Genomic DNA, 24,962 nt, shown 5'->3' with positions numbered 1-24,962 from the left:
CTCTTAAAACTGACATCACACAGACGATACTTCGACCTAAAAATCAAAACCGTACCTGGAAATAATTTTCACCTCACGAGACTCATCTGAGGTTAAGAAATCATTTTAATCAATTCTAGACTTATAATTTTGACGAACTAAACTCTACAATAAGTAAACGTTAAAGGGAGAGCAGTGAACGCCAAAATACTTTTTCTCATCAACAGACTATTTTATAATTCCACTCAACTGGACTAATCTTCTCTCAAACACACAATCACATTTAATCCACCAAACTTCAATTTAAACCAGCACTGCTGTCTTTTTCGATAAGAAAAAAAAACGAGGTTAACCTAGGATGAATCTACATTAGATTTCACACAAACCAAACCAAACGAAAGGGAACAAAATCATACTTATTATATCAACCATCGTCGCAGGCATCAACACACACACAACTATCACAATTTAACCGGGATAAATATTTTTAAAATAAAAATTTAAACCATAAGCCAACGAAGCGTAGGTATATTACGAGTAATAGTATTACTGCCACTCATGTACTCACTCGTATAGTCGTAGGTATTATATAAGTATGGCGATTTAATAGGTAAGTATAACTTCTTGTGCCGCTACTATATACTGATAACCTATAAAAACACAAACGAACAAAGAAATCATTATGTGTAGCGATTAAAACCTCGTAACAATAATTAAGGAAATCGTCAGACCGAAAATACAGATTAAAGATTAATACGAGTACCTTACCTACGAATGTGTCTTATTTACATTCCTTTTTTTTTATCGTTCTCTCTCTCTTTGTCAAAGCACAAGTGTGCGTAGGTAATAATTGAAATTTTGAGATAAAAAGTTGAAATGGATTAGGATTTGGAGATTATCCACTTTTGGAAAGTAGAAGCCCGAAAATCAATCGCTATAAGAGTCCAGAAAGTCGCAAATATGACTCAAGAATTTTTGAAAGGTGACTAAAAATGAAAGTATTGGGAATTGAATTGAACGAAAAATATCAAGGTGTTCCGTTTCAATTAATTTAATTATTTTTAATGAAGTCATCATCACATTGAACTGAGCCCTGAGCTAACTGTGCAAGTTTTATATTGAATCTCGATCTTTTTCTATTCCACATCTACATATCATCAAAATCGCCCAAAATACGAAAATGGCTTGAAATAAATTCTCATCAAGATCTCCGCTCTTCCCCCGCCAAAAAATTAATCCCTTCTACAAAAAAATCAATCAAAATACTCGTTAATGTATTTTTCAGACCACCATTATGTCAATGGGAATAATTGCAGCCCCCTCCCTCCCCTCCAATCATCCTGCATAACTTTTTTCTTGAAAGGGACATATCAAGGAATATTAAAGTCAGCATTAGTAACAAAATGGCGGCCATTTCGATCGACAGCTCAGCCAAAATCGCAGATTTTGCTTTCCAACATAGGACTCGCATGAAATTTTTTGAACTGGAGAAAACTAGATCGAAAGAACACGCAAAAATTTATCACCCATCCAAGGTTTCAAACGCAAAAATGCATTTTTTGATTTTTGGTGAATTTTTCAAAATTAAATTTCGGCCAAAAATGAGAAAAAAAATTAAAATTTAACCAAATTGACCTAGAAAGCTGAAATTTGAGATACGCCCTATTTTCGACCTTCCAAATCGATTAGAAACAGTTTCAACCCGTTTTGAGCAGTTCTGGAGCCTTCAGCAGATTTTTGAAACTTGAAATTTCCACACATCAAATAGAGTTGGAAAGCCAAGATTCATTATACGAGCTAATTTCAATACGCTACTACGTAAGTCGACTGCAGGTGGGAGCCTCCAGCGAATTTTTGAAAATTACTAGACCCGCCAATAAATTTTCTAAACTTGAAATTACCACAAAATTTTATCAAATGGAGTTGTCACCTCCGCAATTCAAAGCATTGAAAATCTGCTGGAGGCTCCAGTAACATCCAAAAAGTCGCTGGAGGCTCCAAAATGACTTGAAATCTACCTGCAGGCGACTTCTTGGCGTATTGAAATCAGTTTACAGAATGAATTTCCGCTTACCAACTGCATTTGATGAAATTTTGTGGACAATTCAAGTTTCAAAAATCCACTGGAAGCTCCAAAAATTATAAAAAAGTCGCTGGAGTCTCAAAAACGACTCGAACCTACCAGCAGTCGACTTGATAGCGTGTCCAAGTTAGAGTGCAGGGTGAATTTCGGGTTTCCAACTCTGTTTGGTCAAATTTCATGGAAATTTCAAGCTTCGAAAATCTGCTGGAGGCTCCAGTAACTTCCAAAAAGTCGCTGGAGGCTCCAAAACGACTTGAAACCTACCTGCAGTCGACTTTATGAATTTATTTGATGAAATTTCATGGAATTTCGAGTTTCAAAAATCTACTGGAGGCTCCAAAAATTTTCAAAAAGTCGCTGGAGTCTCCAGAATGACTTAAACCCACCAGCAGTCGACTTGATATCGTGTTCAAGTTGAAGTTTAAGATGAATTTCGGATTTCCAACTCTGTTTGGTCAAATTTTATGGACATTTCAAACTTTGAAAATCTGCTGGAGGCTTCAGTAACTTCCAAAATGTCGCTGAAGGCTCCAAAATGCCTTGAAATTCACCTTCAGTCGACTTCTTAGCATGTTGATATGAGTTTACAGAATAAATTTCAGCTTTCCAACTGCATTTGATGAAATTTTGTGGAATTTCAAGTTTCAAAAATCTACTTGGAGGCTTCAAAAATTGTCGAAAAGTCGCTGGAGGCTCCAAAACGACTTAAAATTTATCTGCAGTCGACTTCTTAGCGTATTGAAATGAGTTTACAGAATGAATTTCGGCTTTCCAACTGCATTTGATGACATTTTGTGAACATTTCATGTCTCAAAAATCTACTGGAAGCTTCAAAAATTTTCAAAAAGTCGCTAGAGTTTCCAAAATGACTTGAACCTACCAGCAGTCGACTTGATAGCATGTTTAAGTTAGAGTGCGGGGTAAATTTTGAATTTCCAACTCTGTTAGGTCAAATTATATGGAAATTTCAAGCTTTGAAAATCTGCTGGAGGCTCCAGTAACTTCCAAAAAGTCGCTGGAGGCTCCAAAATGACTTGAAATTTACCTGCAGTCGACTTCATAACTTTATTTGACGAAATTTTGTGGAATTTTAAGTTTCAAAAATCTACTGGAGGCTCCAACAATTTTCAAAAATTCGCTGGAGTCTCCAGAATGTCTTGAACCCACCAGCAGTCGACTTAATAACGAGTTGAAGTTGAAGTGCAGGGTGAACTTCGGCTTTCCAACTCTGTTTGGTCAAATTTTATGGAAATTCCAAACTTTAAAAACTTGCTGGAGGCTCCAGTAACTTCCAAAAAGTCGCTGGAGGCTCCAAAATGACTTGAAATCTACCTGCAGTCGAATTGATAGCGAGTTAACTTGGAGTGTAGGGTGAATTTCAGGATTCCAACTCTGTTTGGTAAAATTTTATGGAAATATCAAGCTTTGAAAATCTGCTGGAGGCTCCAGTAACTTCCAAAAAGTTGACGAAGACTCCAAAATGACTTGAAATCTACCTTCAGTCGACTTCATAACTTTATTTGATGAAATTTTGTGAAATTTCAAGTTTCAAAAATCTACTGGAGGCTCCAAAAATTTTCAAAAAGTCGCTGGAGTCTCCACAATGACTCAAACCTACCAGCACTACCAGCAGTCGACTTAATAACGACTTGAAATTGAAGTGCAGGGTGAACTTCGACTTTCTAACTCTGTTTGGTCAAATTTTATGGAAATTCCAAACTTTGAAAATTTGCTGGAGGCTCCAGTAACTTCCAAAAAGTTGCTGAAGATCCCAAAGTGACTTGAAATCTACCTGCAGTCGACTTCATAATTTTATCTGATGAAATTTTGTGGAATTTCGAGTTTCAAAAATCTACTGGAGGCTCCAAAAATGTTTAAAAAGTCGCTGGAGGCTCCAAAATGACTTGAACCTACCAGCAGTTGACTTGATAGGGTGCTTAAGTTAGAATGCAGCGTGAATTTCGGATTCCCAACTTCATTTGATAAAATTTTGTGGAAATTTCAATTTTCAAAAATCTGCTGGAGACACAAGAACTGCTCAAATCGATTCGAAACCATTTCCAATCAATTTGTCATGTCGAAAATAGGGTATACCTCAAATTTCAGCTTTCTAGGTCAATTTGGTAAAATTATGATTTTTTTTTTCATTTTTGGCTTGAATTTGATTTTCAAAAATCCATCGAAAATCAAAAAAATGCACTTTGGCATTTGAAATTTTGGCTGGTGATGAATTTTTGCATGCTCATTCGATCTAGCTTCGTCCAGTTCAAATAATTTAGCGCGAGTCTTACGTTGGCGATTTCTCCTGTCCTATAAATCAAAATGGCCGCCATTTTGTCAGTAAGGCCAACTTTTTTTGGTAAATTTGCTTTAAAATGTTCATTAGGATGTCTCATTCAAAAAAAAAATTGTCTTACAGGATCCCGAGAGGGGGAGGGGAGGGTGCAATGATTCTTATCATCATATACCAGGCTATCGTAATACTCCCTTGAAAAAAGAACTCCAAAAATCCGTTCAAAAAACCCCTCCATCTCTCTGTACAATATTTTGATTTGGGTCATCGAGCTGAGTAGGTCATCTTTCAGCCTATAGGAAAAGATCTACACCTGCGGGCTCACTTTTGGGATTATCTCGTTCAAGGTCACGGATACTCGTGTCCAGCTCGCACTCCTCCTCTATACCTCGCCTACATTTTTGACCCGATCTAAGATACCTACTCGTACTTCAATTAGTAAGAGCAAAAAAAAAAAAAAATAGCAATTAAGATGTATATTAATTTTTAGTATAAATATACGTTACATTTGTCATTAATTTGTGCACGTGAAATAAACGAATGATTTTTTTTTATGTTTGCAGGTCGCTTAGCGGTGATAGTAGTGGGAATTTTTACGTTAGCTATTGGAATCATTTTGTCGTCGATTCCTTGGTTAGACTACATTATAATGAAGGTAAAATCGATTAACATTTTAAGCTTTGTAGAGCTAATTAAGCGTATAATACATATAAGAGATTCGGATTGAGGGGAATAGCTTTTAGTGTACCTATAATGAATTATCGTATATTTTCAATAAGTACTACTAGATACCTATATACGTGTACTAGATAATATATTTATACTGTAGGTAGAAGATAATAATACCTACTAGAGATAATCTATCGTTTTTTTTAATTTTTTTTTTTTTTGGTGAATGGAAGTCTGTGAAAAAAGCAGCTTCAAGTGTATTTTTAGGCAAATTAATAATACTCGAATACGAATTACGTACTTATTTTGTTTCAGAATTTAAAATTACTCAACGGAACGTTATCCTATCATTATTGGCATAAACCTGGAGTTATAAGACTGACTAAAGTATTTATATTTAATGTAACCAATCCCGATGGTTTTCTGCATAATGGAGAGAAACCGAAATTAGTCGAATTCGGCCCGTTCGTTTATAGGTAAGTTTTTGCACGCTTATTTTTTCACAAACTAACCCCCCTCCACCCCTTCCCTTCCAATTCATCTAATACAATGTACTTAGATTCGTCATACCAGTTTCCAAGAACCGCAAAAATTGAACAAACATCCTCCTCCCTCCTCCCTCCACCCCTATCAAATGCATTCCCATATAATCGGACCCAATTAAGCTTGAATAAACAAGCTAGATAATCTGTCGATGAACACTTTGAGATGCGGATAAACACCATCTTATATGTACTTAGTTATCTGCAATCAACTCTTAATCAAAACGTATTCCGCAATAAAATCGTAGGTATACTTAATCCCAATAGTACATAACTTGGAGTTGAAAATTTTCGTAATCAATATCTCATCGGCGATGATTCGTTATTTTTACACATGGTGCCGCGTTCACTCGTTCAGCGTTCTTCATCACTTTGCTTTGTTATGAGAAAAATTTCAAAATCAATGACGCAAGTTGCAATTGGACGGTCATACACACATAGAGTACACCTATTCATCACCGTAAGCGGTATTTCAATTTTTACGAGCACCGCTGTAAGGATAGGATAGGATAGTCAAACACACGCTTTGCGGAGTTCGTAAATAAGAATGACTCAAAGTTTTCGCGCTTTCCTCTCGAGCTTTAATTCTTTTTTTCCACTGTTTGACGTAAATTATGATTGCTGTGTTGTGGTAGCTGCGAATCGCACCCGGAGACCTATTGGGGATTTATGGCCACTCGTATGTATGTGGCGATGATTAGGTGGTATTTTTTTTCCGCGACTATATGGTTTATTATTTCGATGGGTTGGCTTCTTCTTGTTCGTTTATTTGCTTTAATTTACAATACCACTTAAGTTATTTGGATTTTCGTTGCCCTTCTTAGAAACAAAACGTAATTATTATTCATCGTTACTACTTATTGTTGTTGAAAAACATTGCAGGTTGTTTATCTCTATTAGGTACTATATTAGCTCCGTGGATAGGATACGTAAACTTCCTATTTACCGACGACGATGGTGTTCGAGGAGGAGATGTCGTAGAGGTATTGTTGATGTGACTGAAGGGATGAGTTTGGGGAAAACCTGATAAAATGAGATGATTTATTCGAAATCAATTTTATAACGCCTCGAAAAGGATATATGAGTTGAAAAGTTTTAGATGATTTGCCAATTTTCGGACAGAAACTGAATTTCAAGATTCTCGAAATCCCTGCTAAGGAAGAGGGGGGAAAGGGTAGTTTTATTCGAGCCCAAATTTTTAGACTTGAAGAAAAAATAAAATTATAAATTAAAACGCCAATATGAACGAAATTTGCTGGAAAATTGACACAAAAATTGTTGAAAATGATGAAAACTTGGAAATTATTTCGAAAATTTAGTAAAAAATGTAGGTAATAAAGATGAAACAAAATTTGTATAGGTATAAAAAAAACAATAAAATTGTGTTTTTATTTTTGGGCCCACTCTCACTGAAAATGTCATCCAATTTTTCTCAATTTTTTGTACTTAGTAGTTTCTCGAATTAGGAAAAAAATAAAATCGCTGTAATTGATCCCCTCCCCCCCCCTCCCACCATCCAAGCTTTCCCTCTTGGGACAGATGGAGCAAAGTTTGTTTTTCTCCTGCGAAATAGCAATCTTTCGTCATAATGACCAATTTTGGAATTAAATTGCTCGAGATTGCTGCAATTTGGAGGAAATCTGTTGGTGTTTTTTTATAGGTAATTGAGCTAGAGTAGATCAAAAATATGAGTTCTAAATTTCAAAAATTCAAAGCTGGTTCTTTTTTAAAGCTTGCAAAATTTCGGAGCTATCGTTGAAAATTTTGAAGAAAAAAAATCCAGGAAGCGTATACCTATTTTAATGATGCATGGGGGGGGGGAGACGGAGCCCCAAAATGTTGATCGAAATGTAAACCAATAATGTCAAATACCGAGTGGCATATCGTTTCATAGGTTTTCAAGGGCGTTGAAAACGAATATTAGCTCATTTTTTTTATTCGACCTCCTCCAACGTCTCTCTCAGATCCCAAAATTCACTGAAAATTTAAAAACTTGTTGTGTTATAGGTATGATTCATTAGGGTCTTGAGAATGCTATTAATACGAATTTTAGCACGCATTTTTGCTCATTTAATCCCTCCAACGCCCCCACTGGTCTCCGAAATTTCTCTAAACATTGAAAAAAATCGTGTAACACGTGATTTATTAGGTCTTTGGCAGCGCTGAATACGAACAAATCTTCTGAATACCAAATTTCGAACCATTTTTTAGTACAGATTTCATTTAAATATTTTCTCAAAAACTTTCATTTGATTTTTTTTCATCATGATATAAGCATCGTTAAAATCCTAATTAACTATATTTGACACGATATATACAATTTTCAAGATTGTTGGGGAGCCAATAAAGGCGTCGAAGGTGTTGAATCGAAAAAAAAACTAATACTTGAATTCAGCTCTCACAAAAACCAAACGAACCATAAGTTATACAATTTTTTCAATATTCAAAAAATGTGGGGGGGAGGGGGGGGGTCAAAAATTGATTGATATTCGTTTACTCGTACATATTAATTAGGTTTCTTGAAAACGTATGAAACGATATGTGACACAATATTGGACATTTTAAAAAATTTTGCCCAAAATTTTGGAGCTTCGTACCTCTCCCCCTCCCCCTCCATCAGATACCTGTTCCCCGGCCTTGCAAATTTCATCACGAAAACTTCATAATTGTAAATATTATTACAAAAATGTAGGTATTCATCCTTCCTCGATTTTTTATTGAAATTTTCAAATTATTATAGATTTATAGCTCAAACAATTTGGCAAGTTTTTTAAAATTTCGAGCTACCCAAAAAAGTTCAACTTCGAAATTTTGAACTTTTTGCGAATATTTTTGAAAGTATGTGCTCTCAATTGTTTTTTAAAACACTACAAACAGATCCCCCCCCCCAAAAAAAGAACTTTTCGTCAATTAGGTAGATATTGAGGAAAAAAATTATAATACCCACTTTTCCCAAATTAGAAAAGTAAGACTATTTCGGAACTTTTTGGAGGCTTTTTGAAAATTTTTAGGAACAAGGGGAGACTTTTGGGTAATTTTGGGGTTTTTGGAGAAAATGTTGAACATTATTTTTGGTAACTTTGACGAAAGCCGAAACTTTTTGATACTTTTGGCAGCAAAGACTTCTACAATTTTCGCCAAAGGCAGGGATTTTTGCAATTTTTTTGGAAAAATTCGTCATTTTAGATTATACGTATTTTTTTTTTAGATGAAACTTGATTTATGAAAGGCTTATTCCTTCCCAGGGCTGTCGAGAGAGGGGGGAAATGGGGCAGTTTGTCTCTGGAGTATTCGTCAAAATAAGGGTCTGTATCAAAAAAAAAAAAACATAATTTTTTACTTCTCGAAACACGAATTTTCTAAAGCTTTTGCTCTCGCTTCGCTCAGGCTTCTTTTATTTTCTTCTTCGAGGTCAAGATGACAATTTCTAAAAAAAAATCAAGTTTCAAAACCAAAAAATAAACTCTTTACAAAAAACCATTGTTTTTATGCCTCTCGAAATGCAAATTTTCAAGAGCTTTTGCCTTCGCGCGGGCCTGTTCTGTTTTCTTTTTCAAAATCAACTTCCTTCAAAAAAAACATCATTCAAATTCTAAAATTTTAAAAGCAAAAAAATAAACTACTCGTCCTCACATAAAAAAACATCGCTTTTATGCCTTTCGAAATACAAATTTTCAAAAGCTTTCACTCTCGTCTGTTCTCTTATATTTTTCTAAATCAAATTTCCTATTAAGTAATAAAAATTTCGTTCAAATTCTAAAATTTTAAAAACCAAAAAATACATAACTAAACTCGTGAAACTCGTTTTTATGCCTCTCGAAATGAAAATTTTCAAAAGCTTTCGCCCTCGCTTCGTTCAGGCCAGTTTGTTTCTTGTTTTGAAATACACGTTTTCACCACTCTCACTACTCATTTTCAAAATCACTACTTTCACTACTATGCTACCCTGCATTTTTAAAAAAATGACACTAAATTAATTTGGACGGTTTTTAGATCATTTTTTAGAAAATCTGAAATCTCCAAAATATACTCAAAGGCTCCAGAACAGCCTGAAACCATCTCCAATTAACTCAGCATAAATTAAAAATGGGGTACTAAGTAAATTTCATTTCAACAACTTAATTTGGTAAAATGTTGTGGAAATTTCAATTTTCAAAAATCTGCTGGACGTTCCAGAACTGCTCAAAAAGGTTTGAAACCGTTTCCAATCGATTTGGCAGGTCGAAAATGGGGCACACACCAAATTCCAGCTCTCTTGGTCTATTTGGTAAAATTTTGATTTTTTACCATTTTCGACCCAAGTTTGATTTTTTTAAAATTCATTAAAAATCAAAATCGTTCGTAAACTCAAATATTGTATCTACTGTTTCCAAATTCGCACTCAAAAGATCAGATCACCTCGATTCAAACCCGATGGACAAATTATTTCAGCTGATTTTCAAATTCAGCGATTTTAGAATTTTTTTTTTGATTTGCCATTGAAAATAAAAGGTCACAACTAGGTGTAGAAGTGACTTACGTAGCTTTTCTTATAAGGATTATAAAATTACTTACTTATTCTCATACGCGAGTTCACACTATTCTATCATTTTTGGAAGGAAATTTGTACTCATCTGAAACAAAGAAAAATTAAGGTGGATTAGTTGATAGTAAAATTATTGATCAATCAACAAATATATGAAATAATAATGGTCGAAGGTCAAAGTAAAAATTCTGATGATCTCGACGTTTAATAAAGAACCAAAAATGAATATTCGCAAATAAAGTATAATAAAAATTGTAAAATTATTTGTAAAAATCACTCAAAAATGTCAAAAATTGATCGACCATCAAAAAACAGCAAAAAATTTGAGAAATTGTCTCATTTGGGTAAAATTTTGCACAGACTGCTTAGATCATTGAAAAATACCAAGAATTAATTGGAAATTCTCAAAATTGAATGATGATTTGTCAAAATTGCAGAAAGTGTCATAAAATTTTCAAATACCCCCCCCCCCTCCAACACAATAATTGAATATTACCAAAAGTTGATATCATGGTATCTAATATTGGATTTTTTTTTTGAAAAAAAAAACATGCCCTGGGTTACTACTCATGTTTTTTGGCTAATCACCGTGTATTTTTTTCTTTCATCTTAAACGATCTCCAATTGCCCCTGAAAAACCACTCACAAATATTTTGGTCGATTTCAAGATAAGGTCTTTTTTTGCGTAATACCCTCGTCATTTAATCCTTCCTTCATCTTACCCCCCTTCTATAAGTAAGTATGTAGTTATTAGTGTTTTGGTATTTTTTTTCCTTTCGTATTCGCAGTGTTTTGAACCAAGCCATAAATTTTCCAATTGTTAATTACTAACTAAAAATTTTCGAATAGTTGTGTCTTTACGAGCGAATCAAGGTCATCGTTTGATTTGAGAAAATTGCTTTTAAAAATACCAGATACTCGTAGTAATACGTCGAGCACACGTTGCACAGATACTATACATACTACGATGATCAATAGTGATAATAAGCGATTTGATATTGTTAACACTTGCATGTTATAAGCTCTATGCTGTCTTGTCTACCGAATACTCGTATCTTCATCACATAGTTCTCAAAATAATGTATTTTAATAAGTATTGTCAAATATTTAACGTGTACTTGTGCACTCGAGTAGGTACTTATTGTTATTTGGTAACTAGGTAGAGTAGAGAAGGTATATGGTACATTTACATACATATACTCGTATTACACACCTTTGTATCGTGTGGATTACTAATTATCGAATATGTGTATTATACGAGTATGTGTAATGCGTATACCTAGGTATACATACAAATTAGATTGCGATTGGGTTATTTCGATCTTGACTAATCGATTGGAACATCGATACACGAGAATCATAAACGTTGAGTCGTTGATGGTGATTTGTTTGCTTGTACATTCGTTATTCCATAAGTAAGTACATCGTACGTTACTTATTAAATAGTTCCCATTGTTATTCAGTCATCGGTACCTGGAATTCAATTAATGTCGCCGGAATCCTGCTGAGAGATTGGTTGAATTTTGAGAAAATCGTTGTAAAGATGACAGTTTAATTGAAAATGCATCTTAAGACTGAAAGCAAACTCCCACATGGCGGGAATTTTTTTTCACCAAACACCCTGTTTACACGGATATGATGGTACTCGAAGGTACGAGCTATAAGGTGCAAATAATACTAATGACCTTTAAGAAGACGTACACAAAGGGTGACGCATCGTTATATGCTTGTACATGATTCGAGTCGAGCTGAAGTATAGTATCATAAAATGATTCCTCGATCATTGTGCGACCACTACCCGCGGGAATCCCAGCTCGACACGAAAAATTACTCTTTTTTAGCGAGTATTCGTTAATTAGAAATTTTACGACCCCGCTATCGTGCTTCGTCGGTACGGTACGAGATGGAAAAATTTCCGATTGTGTGGCTCGAGGCTCGTGTAAGAAAAAATTGCCTGGTGTGGGTTCGGTGGCTGGCAAATGGAGCGTATTGGGGTTTCACTTTCGTAAGTGCCGGTTGTAGGTAGGTATATTATGGTCGAAAAAAAATGCACATTGATGTAATCTACGTAATATTGTAGCTTTGATACGCTCACGCTGCATGATAAATAGCTTCGTCGGTCATAGCGTCGCGTCGGCCAGTCTGTCTTGTGTAATTGCGTGCAATATGAATTAACTGGTTGGTTGAAGTGCTATGCCGGTGGTCAAGTGTTGAGATGAGAAATACGATTTTGAGACTGGATTTGACGAGATTTTGAAAGGAATGGGATTCAACCCTGCTGGCTTGGTGGAGTGATTTGATCATTGGGGGGGGGCTTGGAAATTGTAAATCTGATCAGTGGTGTAGCCAAGATTTTGCCGAGGAGGGGACGAAACCAGGTTTTCAGGCTTGCAAAATCGAAATTCGAGCTAATTTTCTGAAAAGGACTCCCTTCATCATAAGGCATATTATTATTCGTGAAATAAATTCACTCGAGCGAAAATTTTTCGAAAAATTGGTTCAAAAATAAAAAAAAAACATCCATGTTTGTACGTTTTATCTTGCATTTTCATCCGTCATTGAATTTATCAAACATGTCTGAGGTGATCTGATCAGATCTAATCAATCAGATCTATGATAACATTTATTAAAATTTACTCAGATATGGTCATTTTTCTGTTTAAATGGGTAAATATTGAAAATTTTAAAACTTAATAAAGCAGTTCGATTAGTCATTCTCCCAACTTCCCCCCTCCTCACCTCTCCCTTCAATAGCAAAATACATCACCCATTTTTTCAATTGATTGAAAAAAAAAAACATAAATCTACGTCCTGTTCCTGTTCTAAAAAAATGACGCCATTTTTTGAAAATTTTTTGGCGAAAAAGCGAGATTATGAAAATTTTAGAAAAAGGCGAAGCTCTTTTTTAGAAATTTTTGGCAATAAATAGAGACTCCACAGCAATTTTTGGAAAAAAAAATCGAGACGTTTCGTTTGCACAAAAAGACAATTTTTCATTGATTTTTGGTAAAACTGAGTTTTTTTTGGCAAATTTTGGCATTTTTGAAAAAAAAAGATTTTTTTAGCAATAACTTTTTTGCAACTGTTGTGTAAAAAAGTGAATTTTGTTTGGAAAATAAAGTTGGCCAAAAAACGAAACTCGGACAATTTTAGTAAAAAAGCAAGGCTTTTCGGTAATTTTTTTGGCAACTTTTGGGCAAAAAATGAGAATTTTCGTCATTTTCTGGCAACTAAGCGAGATTTTGACAATTACAGTACTTAAAAAGAAGCGATTTTTTTTTGGCAAATAATCGAGACTTTGAAAAAATTTATGAAATAAATTAAACCAATTTTTTGATAACTTTAGATGAAAGTGAGTTTTTATTTACAGTTAAAAAAATCGAGACGTCTTGTCTACAAAAAAAGACAATTTTTCAGTAATTGTTGGTAAAACTGAGTTGTTTTTGGCAAATTTTGGTATTTTTGAAAAAAAAAAAAGATTTTTTCAGCAATAACTTTTTTGCAACGGTTTCGTAAAAAAAGTGAATTTTGTTTGGCCAAAAAACGAAACTCGGACAATTTTGGTAAAAAAGCAAGGCTTTTCAATAACTTTTTGGCAACTTTTGGGCATAAAAAATGAGAATTTCTGTCATTTTCTGGCAAAAAAAAAAACTGATTTTGACGATTACAGTAAAAAGGTAGGGTGTTTTTTGACCATTTTTGGCAAAAAGGTGAGGCTTTGAAGCAACATTTTTTTGGGGGGGGGGGACCCTTTGGAATTTTTTAGAAAATGACCATATTTCAGAAATTTTTGTTTAAAAAAATGAGACCTTTTTTTGGTGATTTTTGGTGAAAAAATAAGACTTTTTTTGGTAATTTTTGATATTTTTAGAAAAAAAAAACAAGATTTTTCAAGCTAGTGAGACTTCTCTGCTACTTTTTTGTTAAAATGTGAATGTTAATGGAAAATGTTGACAAAATGCGAGACTTTGACAATTTCAGTAAATGCAAATTTTTGGCAACAATGCGAGATTTTGATAATTTTTAGAAAAAGGCAGTGATTTTTTTTTATATTTTTGGCAAATTATCGAGACTTGGCAATTTTTGAAAAAAAATCGAGGCATTTTGAAATTTACAAAAAAAAATACAATTTACATATCAGTAATTTTTGGAAAAAGGTGATTTTTTGAGCAATTTTTGGTATTTTTGTAAAAAAAAAAAACAAGATTTTTTCAGTATTACATTTTTGCGATTTTTGTCAAAGAAGTGAGACCTTTTTGCAAATGTTTTGAATATAAGTGAATTTTGTTTGGAAAATATTGACCAAAAAGCAAAACTCAGACAATTTTAACAAAAAACAAAGCTTTTTGGCAACTCTATGTCAATTTTTCACATAGAAATGAAAATTTTCCAAATTTCTTGCTCAAAAGCGAGATTTTGACAAAGTTTGAATTTTTGAAAATTTGTGGAAAAAAGTAACTTTATGGCCTAAATTTTGATAAAGTGACCAAAAGTTACTTCATTTACGAAAGTAACTTCGTAATAAAGTAATCTAGTACAAACCCTAAAAGAAAAGGCAAAATTGTTAAAAATTTGCAATAAAATTTCTCGTTTGAAAATATTTTTGATTTTCTTCTGCTCCCTTTTGAGAACTTTAAACACCTCACTGAAAAAATATCCGCACCACGACAAAATTGGAATGAAACGAGAGCTACTGTCGCGAGGCTTTTGATTTTGAAAAAACTTCATTTTCTAATTTTTATAATTTCGGTTGAAATAGAAAAACTTGAACTTATTATTTCTCTGCAGCATCATCAGAATTTTTCAACAGGAATATTCTTCATTTTTGAATACTGCTGAACTTTGGAAATGAATTCATCAATTTAAATTTGCGATCGCTTTTACGATTCATTTTTGAAATTTTATTTTGAAGGATGCTTCAGTACATGTCATTTTGCCCTCAAATTTTTTCTTTTACGGGTGTTAAAAAAATTGATTAAGTAAGATATTTTCAGTGGATAATATTTTTTAGCAGACAATCAATTGGCCTTTCGTTAACATCTGCATTATTAGACTTTGGAAATCAACAGGAATTGAGGTCTTGATCTGTAATTTTCAAAGTGAGTGACTTGAATTCATTTTTTTTTCAAATACTTATCATCATCATCATTGATTTTTGACACAGTGAGCTGTTCAGCCGATCTGGGAAAATGTAGAAGAATTGCTCGCCGATGTATCATCAAGTCTTTTCTTCGGTCTTCCTCTACTCCACCAGCCAGTTGGAGTGTACTATTTGACTTTTTGAGGGGACCGTTCATCAGGCATTCTGTCAACGTGTTTTCGCCATTTCTTTCTGTAATCTTTCACTCGTCTAATGATTGGCTCTGCTCTCAGCTTCTTCAGGATGTCTTCGTTCCTTTTCCTATCTTGTCTAGTATATCCTGCTGTGGCTCGCATGAATCTCATTTCCGCTGAGGTTACTCTGCTTTTTATATCCTTTCTCATTGTCCATGTTTCACTTCCATATAGCAGCATTGGTCTTGCCAGCATATTGTAGATTCTTATTCGAGTTTCGGCTCTGACTTTTCTTGGAGGTATGGCTCGGTTTATCTTGTTCCACTGGCAGTCCATTTACAACGATCATCTTGCCGATGGTCTTTTGGAGCAGTTTGTAGAACTCGTCACTTTCCTCCTCTTTGCCTTCCTCTGGAGCATATACACCAATCATTGAAATATCTTAGTTCCCAAATTTCAGATTTATCTCAATTTGTCTTTCACTCCATATTCTATATGCCTGGATGTTGTCTTTGAGTCTGTTCTGGGTATAAACATCGACTTTTATTAACCTAGACCGCTAATCATACGAAAAAAAAACAATTGGTTATGTCGCCAACTCTATGTAATAAACAAACACAACTGCGCATGCTTCAACAACTGATGATGAGAGTGTGTGTGTATATGTGTGTATATTGCTGTTAGTAGTTGAGTTGAGTTTACAGTAAGGGTAAACCGGGGTAAACTCAACTCAACTACTAACAGCAATATACACACATATACACACACACTCACATCATCAGTTGTTGACTCATGCGCAGTTGCATTTGTTTATTACACAGAGTTGGCAACATAACCAATTGTTTTTTTTCGCGTATGATTAGCGGTCTAGGTTAATAAAAGTCGATGGGTATAAATTATAATCCCTGCTCTGGCACGTTCAGCTTTTCCTACTCCAGCATATACTCGGGTGAATTCTCCTCGTTCATCGGTGCGGCTGCCCTTTTTCTTGGTTTCTGTGATAACAGCTAAGTCGATGTTTCTCTGCATCAAGATGTATTCCAGCTCCTCTTCTTTTCCATTTATTCCTCACACATTCCAGGTAGCGATCTTCAGCCTGTTCTGTTTCTTCCATAGTGTGGGCTTTTTTGCCTGCTGCCCAACAGGGTTCCCTGATTTTCCAGCCGATTTCTTCTTATTTTTGTTTTCTCGAGAAATTGTTTTTTTTTTTGCTTCTATGGGTTTCTAGCCCAAGGAAGTATAGCTTGATGAGGGGGCTGCCCTCTGTGCCGTCAAGCCAACTTTCCTAAAGTTTGGTTATAGCGCTGAATAAAATTTCAATCCGACTTTTGATATGAAAATTTTTGAAATGTGTGAATTACTCTAAGACTGTAAAGGGTCCTTTCCAGTTTGAATTTTCAAATTTCCAGTCTTTTATTTTTTAGTTTCAGTTTTCCTCTCTCTCCTCTCCCCTCCCCTCCCCTCCCCTCTCCTCTCCACCCTCCTACCCCTTCTCTAATCCTTGGCGTAATTTGAACTGAAAAACTTTGAGTAGGATTGCGAAAATTAATTAATTTTAGCCCAGAATCGAGAAATTACCCCCAATTTAAGGTTGATTTATAACCTAGAGATCGATTCGTTTTACGTAAACATGTAAAAATTACAAAATTCAAACTCAAAAACTCGCCATAAGCAAACTGTCTGTATCTGATCGGACGGAAATGATAAAAATATTGGCGCGTGTCGTATTCGTAATCGTCCATAATACGAGTATGATTCGTTAGTTCGTACCATAGACACTTAGACAGTTTATGGCTAGCTATACCTCACCTATCTATATGAATGAACTTGACTCATTCTTTCGCATTAGATACACGAACGTGTGTACGGGTGTGTAAAATGAGCGTGTGAACGATGGAAATTGGCCGATATAACGAGTTCAATCACTCGCTAAGACTATAAGATAGAGATACGTCCACACCGTCCACGTCGTTGGTATTTACAATTGGCACACGTCGCTGCGACTACGAGCATACGAATAATTCTATTTGAACCGCTTATCATCGCTGTTGTCGCATTGGTCGTTATTATTGCCACACTGTATGGTACCCGATAAAAAAAAAAAAGAGACATACTGACCTGGTACCTATTACAAAAGAGTATACCTATGATGTAAGTAAGTCTCTTTAAAGAAAGCGCTGCGCTATAGGTAGAGTTACGCGTATTTTATAAACAACGTAGACGCGTGCTTGTCAAAAACATTGAAGTATCTAGCTGTAGCTATCTGGCGAATATAGCGAATATACTCGTACCTTAGCAACAGGTGGTCGCTTTGAGTATTGAAAAAAAAAATAGTAAAAAAGCTCCTCGCCTACTCTTTAGGTACCTACCATTGTTGTGCGTATAGTACTCGGTGATACTCTGGTGTAGGTACCTCTTTCTCTTGCTTTCGAGCGGGCGTCTTACGTGTTTGTACTTTCGGTGTCGAGTTCAACTTTTCTATTAAGGTGTAAATAATGTCGCGACATTATCCAAGGACGAGCTACGCGTGTTTATTAATCGCTTATTATTATATAAGCTCCCTTATGGCTTGTTATGCGAAATACACGTACATATACAAAGCCTATGTCTAACAACACATGCTACGAGTATACGAGTACATAGACCTGGGCTGTGATTGTGAATATATGAGATACGATAACGCGTTGAAAAAACCCCCATCTTCTCTCAAATGTTGCAGAATTCTTTCAGTTCTGATCAAGTTACTGAGAGAGAATTTGTCTGTAGATATACTGTGCTACTTTGAAGGACGAATGTCGAACTCGATGAGTAAGAGTAAGAGAGTGTTTTAGTCATACAGAAGTACCTATTGGATGTTACTCTTTCCTCAAGTCTCGTCGATATAATGATGATCGTGGATCATCATCGTTATAATGATCACGTTGACTCGTCGACGTGATATAATCTGAATGTTTTGCTACCTACTATTTCATTCGAGTTTTTGCTGGAATCGGAAAAAAATGGAAGAAAGAGAAAGTGATTCGATGCAAAATCGCGAATTTATACTTTTCTACGAGTATTTTAGTGTCTAGTTTAATGTACGTGCAACTTGCAGTTGAGAAGTCTGAGCTGGTGCAAGTTCTTAAATCAATGTACGATCGATGTGAGAAGTTGAGTTGTCTTGGGCCATGATTAGGTTAGAAATGAGAAGAGGTCATTGATCGAGTATTGAATACTCGATCGTGGGATCTGAATCGTCACTCTATGATTGGAGCATGTTTGTTCAAGTTGGTGGTGCACTCAGAAAACTTTTCAGATCTGAAATCATACTTTCGATTGTTATTCTCTTGATATCAGATTAAGAAATGAGGAGGTAGTTTGAAAGAAGGAATAATCACGTAAAATTTTCGAATAATTCTCTTTTCTTCCACGAATAAATTATTCAATTCGTTCGTGAATGATACACAAAAAATTAATCGAATGAATCGATTCGATCGCGAACGAGTCACTTAGACGAATCAATTCGTTCGCGAATGATTCACCAAAAATTATTGAATTCGTTCGTAAATGATTTGCCAAAAATTAACTAAATGAATCGATTCGTTCGCAAATGAGTCACTTATATCAGTAAATCAAAATCAATTCGTTCGCGAACGATTCACCAAAAATTATTCAAATCGTTTGCGAATAATTTGCCAGAAAATTAATTAAATGAATCGATTCGGTCGCGAACGAATCACTTTTCTGAATCGATTCGTTCGCGAACGAGTCACTTATATGAATCAATTCGTTCGCGAACAATTCACCAAAAAATTATTCAATTCGTTCGCGAATGATTCACCAAAAATTAATTGAATGAATCGATTCGTTCACAAACTGGTCACTTTTATGAATCGATTCGTTCGCGAACGAGTCACTTAAAGTGATCAAATGAATCAATTCGTTCGCAAATGATTTACCAAAAGTTATTCAAATCGTTTGTAAATAATTTTCCAGAAAATTAATTGAATGAATCGATTCGTTCGCGAACGAGTCACTTATATAAATCAATTCGTTCGCGAATGATTCACCAAAAATTATTCAAATCGTTTGCGAATAATTTGCCAGAAAATTAATTGAATGAATCGATTCGTTCGCGAACGGGCCACTTTCATGAATCGATTCGTTCGCGAACGATTCACCAAAAAATATTCAATTCGTTTGCGAATGATTCGCCAAAAATTAATTGAATGAAACGATTCGTTCGCGAACGAGTCATTTTTATGGATCGATTCGTTCGCGAACGAGTCACTTATATGAATAAATTCGTTCGCGGATGATTCACTAAAAATTGATTAAATGAATCAATTCGTTCGCAAATGATTCACCAAAAATTATTCAAATCGTTTGTAAATAATTTGCCAAAAATTAATGAAATGAATCAATTCGTTCGCAAATGATTCACTGAAAATTATTTAATTGGTTAGCTAATAATTTACCAAAGCTTATTCAATCCGTTAGCGAATGATTCAACAAAAATTACTCAATTCGTTCGCGAATGATTCATCAAAAATTATTCAATCCGTTCGCGGATGATTCACTAAAAATTGATCAAATGAATCAATTAGTTCGCAAATGATTCACCAAAAATTATTCAAATCGTTTGTAAATAATTTGCCAAAAAATAAAAATTGATAAGATGAATCGATTCGTTCGCGAGCGAGTCACTTATACGAATCAATTCGTTCGCAAATCGCAAATGATTCACTAAAAATTATTTAATTGGTTACCTAATAATTTACCAAACCTTATTCAATCCGTTCGCGAAGGCGAATGATTCAACAAAAATTACTCAATTCATTCGTGAATGATTCACTAAAAATTAATTATTCCGACTCCGTTCGCGAATGATTCACCTAGAAATCCATCAATTTATTCAATCTGAAAAATCGTTCGTAAATGATTCGATTCGATTGTAAATAGATCAATTGTTAATTGTTACACAAATGTTTCACCAAAAGTGAATCAATTCGTTCGTAAAAGATTTTCATTTGACGAAAAGTCGCTCTTGCGTGAGTGTTTTTATAGGGAATGGACGGGGGAGGAAGGGGAGGGGGCTGGGGGAAGGAAAATGACTAAATATCGGCCAGATAAGTTTATATTTTTGACAATAAATGATTTTTCGAGTTCATTTTGAGACAATTTCTTACTACACTGTATCAAATTTTGAACTTTTGAAAATTGACCCAATCTAGATGTCAATTTGGAATAAAAAATTTGTGGACAGCTTTTCAAATTGGAAAGCCCTGAATTCAGAAAGGGATGAAAGAATGGACACTTTCCTAGTGGGAAAGGGATTCGATCTGATTAGATTAGAAAAATGAGCAATCAGAACCTCATTTTTTCCACTTCATGATCATTTTTGTCAACTTAGAGAAGGTAAGATTCTGAAATGGGTTTAAGAGGGAGTAACTCCCCTTAAACCTGTAATTACGGATGCTGATATATATTTTAACCGTTATCAAACTTCAGAATTTAAATTGGTCTCCAAAAATGGGGTAAAAACCCAAAATTTTGAATTTTCTTAACACGCCTCGAATGCAAATTTTCGACGACCCAGATTCCCAATTTTATATCTATCCCGCCTCAAAGCTCAAAAATAAGTCCAAAAATCTGGTTCATCGTCGGAAATTTTACAGTAACTCGTGATATTTGTTCAATTAATTTTAAAAAAAAAACAATCTGAATTTATAAGTTTGAAAATTTTAACCAAAAATTGTCTCTTGTTACGATGCAACGAAAAAAAAAAACAGTTCACCACGCCCCTCTCCCCTACCCCTCCAAATCGATTTCGAATACAAAACCCATAAAAAAATACATTCTTAAAACCACGAAAAAGATTTTAAAACCTCACAGTGGAAGAAAAAAAGATGGGGAAAAAATGCAAAAATAAAAAGGAGCATAAAAAACCACACAGAAACGAAAATTAAAACGCAACAGGTATTTCAAAATCATAGGTTAAGTTAACGTGATGTACCTAGAGTAGGTACGTATATATGTATACGATGGTTCGTAATTGTAGAACGAATTAACGTTATGTCAAGAAAAAAAAAGAGTACGAGCACGATTTACTGTACGTAGATAGAGATACACTGCACACAGTTATACGACGCCGAGTGTTATTACTCAACTAGCACACTACCTTAGTACCTACTTAACTTTAATCGAAGGACATTGTAACAATTTGCTCTCATCTTATAGGCCTAATATGTGAATAAACATACCGAACAACGTAATAAATACGAGTACTGTACGATAGTAATACATACATATGTGTATATTAAATTTTAATACCTACGAATTTTTCATGGGCAGCGTTAAAAATATGATCGAGAAAAAAAAATTATCGAAAAGATGTAATTTGGTGAGAATTCGAGCATACACGTAGATTTACTCGATGATAATATTTTTTCAGAGTAGGAAAAGGAGAAGCAACGCAGATTTTAATGTATGATGTAAAATGTCTGGGTTTTGTGACCCATACGACCCAATAAAGATCTAAGAAAAAAACTTAATATACGTATTAATGTAGGTCATTGGCAAGATATCGTGAATCGAGAAGAGAAAAATGAGCAAAATATGCGTTAGTTATTCGTGTATGAGTTGGACAAAAGGTGATGGAATTCATTTCATGGCGGAGTTTGAAAAATCTCAAAAATTCGAGAAAATTTCGTAGTTGATGCTTCAAGGAATGAAAGGAGAGGAAATGTAGGTGAAAAACTAGCGAATAACAAATCATCCAAACACGTGAAGCCTTGATGGCATGATTTGAATGAAAATCTTCAAAAGTGAGGAGCCAAAATTTCAAGTGCTCAAGTGTATTTTTTGATTTTTGGTGAATTTTTAAAAATCAAATTTGGGCCAAAAATTAGAAAAAAATCAAAATTTTACCAAATTGACCGAGAAAGCTGAAATTTGGGAGATACCCCATTTTTGACCTGCAAAATCGATTGGAAACAGTTCCAACCCGATTTGAGCTGTTCTGAAGCTTCCAGCAGACTTTTGAAACCGGAAATTTCCACAAAATTTCATCAAATGAAGCTGGAAATCCAAAATTTGAGCTGCACTCCAACTTAAACTGGCTATTAAGTCGACTGCTGGAGAATTGAAAATCTTTCTGGAGCCTCCAGCGACTTTTTTGAAAATTCTTGAAGCCTCCAGTAAATTTTCGAAACTTAAAATTTCGTCAAATGCAGTTGGAAAGCCGAAACTCATTCTGTAAACTAATTTCAATGTGCTATGAAGTCAACTGCACGTAGATTTCAAGTCGTTTTGGAGCCTTCAGTGACCTTTAGAAAATTACTGGAGCCTCCAGCATATTTTTCAATGCTCAAAATTCCTATAAAATTTTACCAAACAGAGTTGAACATCAGAAATTTACTCTATACTTCACTAGAGGCGGGGCCAAGTCATTTTGGAGCCTCCAGCGACTTTTTGAAAATTCCTAAAGCCTCCAGCAAATTTTTGAAACTTAAAATTTCGTCAAATACAGCTGGAAATCCGAAATTCAATCTGTAAACTAATTTCATTACTCTATGAAGTCGACTACAGGTAGATTTCGAGCCGTTTTGGAGCCTCCAGTGACCTTTTGGAAATTACTGGAGCCTCCAGCAGATTTTTCAATGCTCGAAATTCTCATAAAATTTTACCAAACAGATTTGAACATCGGAAATTTACTCTATACTTCACTACAGGCGGGGCCAAGTCATTTTGGAGCCTCCAGCGACTTTTTGAAAATTCCTAAAGCCTCCATCAGATTTTTTAAACTTAAAATTTCGTCAAATGCAGCTGGAAAGCCGAAGTTCATTCTGTAAACTAATTTCATTACTCTATGAAGTCGACTACAGACGAATTTCAAGTCGTTGTGGAGCCTCCAGCGACCTTTTGGAAGTTACTGGAGCCTCCAGCAGATTTTTCAATGCTCGAAATTCTCATAAAATTTTACCAAACAGATTTGAACATCGGAAATTTACTCTATACTTCACTACAGGCGGGGCCAAGTCATTTTGGAGCCTCCAGCGACTTTTTGAAAATTCCTAAAGCCTCCATCAGATTTTTTAAACTTAAAATTTCGTCAAATGCAGCTGGAAAGCCGAAGTTCATTCTGTAAACTAATTTCATTACTCTATGAAGTCGACTACAGATAAATTTCAAGTCGTTGTGGAGCCTCCAGCGACCTTTTGGAAGTTACTGGAGCCTCCAGCAGATCTTTCAATGCTTGAAGTTCTCATAAAGTTTTACCAAAAAGAGTTGAACATCGAAAATTCACTCTGTACTCTAATTTCAACACGTAAACTAGTCGACTGCAGGTAGGTTCAAGTCATTCTGGAGCCTCCAGCAACTTTTTGAAAATTCTCAAAGTCTTCAGCAGATTTTTGAAACTTGTTTGAATTTTGGCTTTCCAACTCTACGTATTTGATGAAATATTGTAGAAATTTCAAGTTTCAAAAATCTGCTGGAGGCTTCAAGAATTTTCAAAAAATCGCTGGAGGCTCCAGAATGACTTCAACTCTCCAGCAGTCGACTTAAAAGCGTCCTTAAGTTGGAGTGCAGCGTGAATTTCAGATTTCCAACTTCATTTAATAAAATTTTGGGGAATTTTCGAGTTTCAAAAATCTGCTAGAGGCTCCAGAACCCCTCAAAACAGTTTGAAACCATTTCTAATCGATTTGGCATACCGAAAGTAGGCTATACCCAAAATTTTAGCTTTCTAGGTCAATTTGGTAAAATTTTGATTTTTTTCCTCATTTTTGGCTCAAATTTTTTGATTTTTAAAAATTTACCAAAAATCTGAAAATTAACTTTAGCATTTGAAATGTTGACTGATGATGAATTTTTGCTTTGTCCAGTTCAAAAAATTCCGTGCGAGTTCATGTTGGAAAGCAAAATCTGCAATTTCGGCTGACCTGTCGATCAAAATGGCCGCCATTTTGTTAGTAAGGTCAACTTTTTTTTTAGCAAGTTTGCTTTTAAATGTTCCTTAGGATGCCTCCTTTAAGAAAAAAGTCGTCCCGAAGGATCTGTTGGGGAGGGGGGGACTTTTATTTCTATTGTCATATGCCGGACTATACAATGCTTTGGTGGGTCACAAACGAAGCTCCAAAAAATAGAAGAACACCATCAGAAGTCTACACACATCTTAATATGATTCTTCCCCAAATTACTCATTCTTTCGTACCCCAGTTCCAATATCCTAATGAGGACGTGCAAAGGAAAAAAATTCTCAACACCAAAAAATGGGTCATTGGCAAACCCTCAAGACCCAAGAACGAAATATCGCCATAGATTTTAGCCAGCTATATACTCGTCAGTCGTCATCAATATTCCAGTAGTTCATCCTCCCATAATAATATAACCACAACATCATGCCAGATTCCACAAAGCAGACGATATTTTCGGTGATATATGGCGCAGAATGAACGCTCATCGCTATCAGTTCTCGTATCATCTTCAACGTGCGCAATGGCTTTTTAGACTGGAAACTGGTCGCTGCAGTAAAAAAGATACACGTCCTCGTCCTCGTCCTCGTCTTCACCGTCTGTAGGTACGAGTATCTTCATCTTGGCGATGGTCCTTGCC

At 35.0% G+C, this 24,962-nt stretch overlaps 1 protein-coding gene across 1 annotated transcript in view; it reads left to right on the top strand.

Annotated features, from left to right (window-relative positions):
* Window positions 1-24,962, top strand: part of dsb (debris buster) — a 93,727-nt gene that overhangs the window by 30,454 nt on the left and 38,311 nt on the right. The window contains exons 3-4 of the mRNA XM_065352251.1: window positions 4,919-5,010; window positions 5,340-5,500. Of these exons, the coding sequence (XP_065208323.1) occupies window positions 4,919-5,010; window positions 5,340-5,500 (253 nt within the window). The remainder of the gene's footprint in view (window positions 1-4,918; window positions 5,011-5,339; window positions 5,501-24,962) is intronic.

The sequence above is a fragment of the Planococcus citri genome, chromosome 1 (genome assembly GCF_950023065.1).
Source record: "Planococcus citri chromosome 1, ihPlaCitr1.1, whole genome shotgun sequence".
Taxonomy (NCBI): domain Eukaryota; kingdom Metazoa; phylum Arthropoda; class Insecta; order Hemiptera; family Pseudococcidae; genus Planococcus; species Planococcus citri.
The sequence above is the reverse complement of the archived record's forward strand: the minus strand, read 5'-3'. Positions and strand labels throughout refer to the sequence as shown.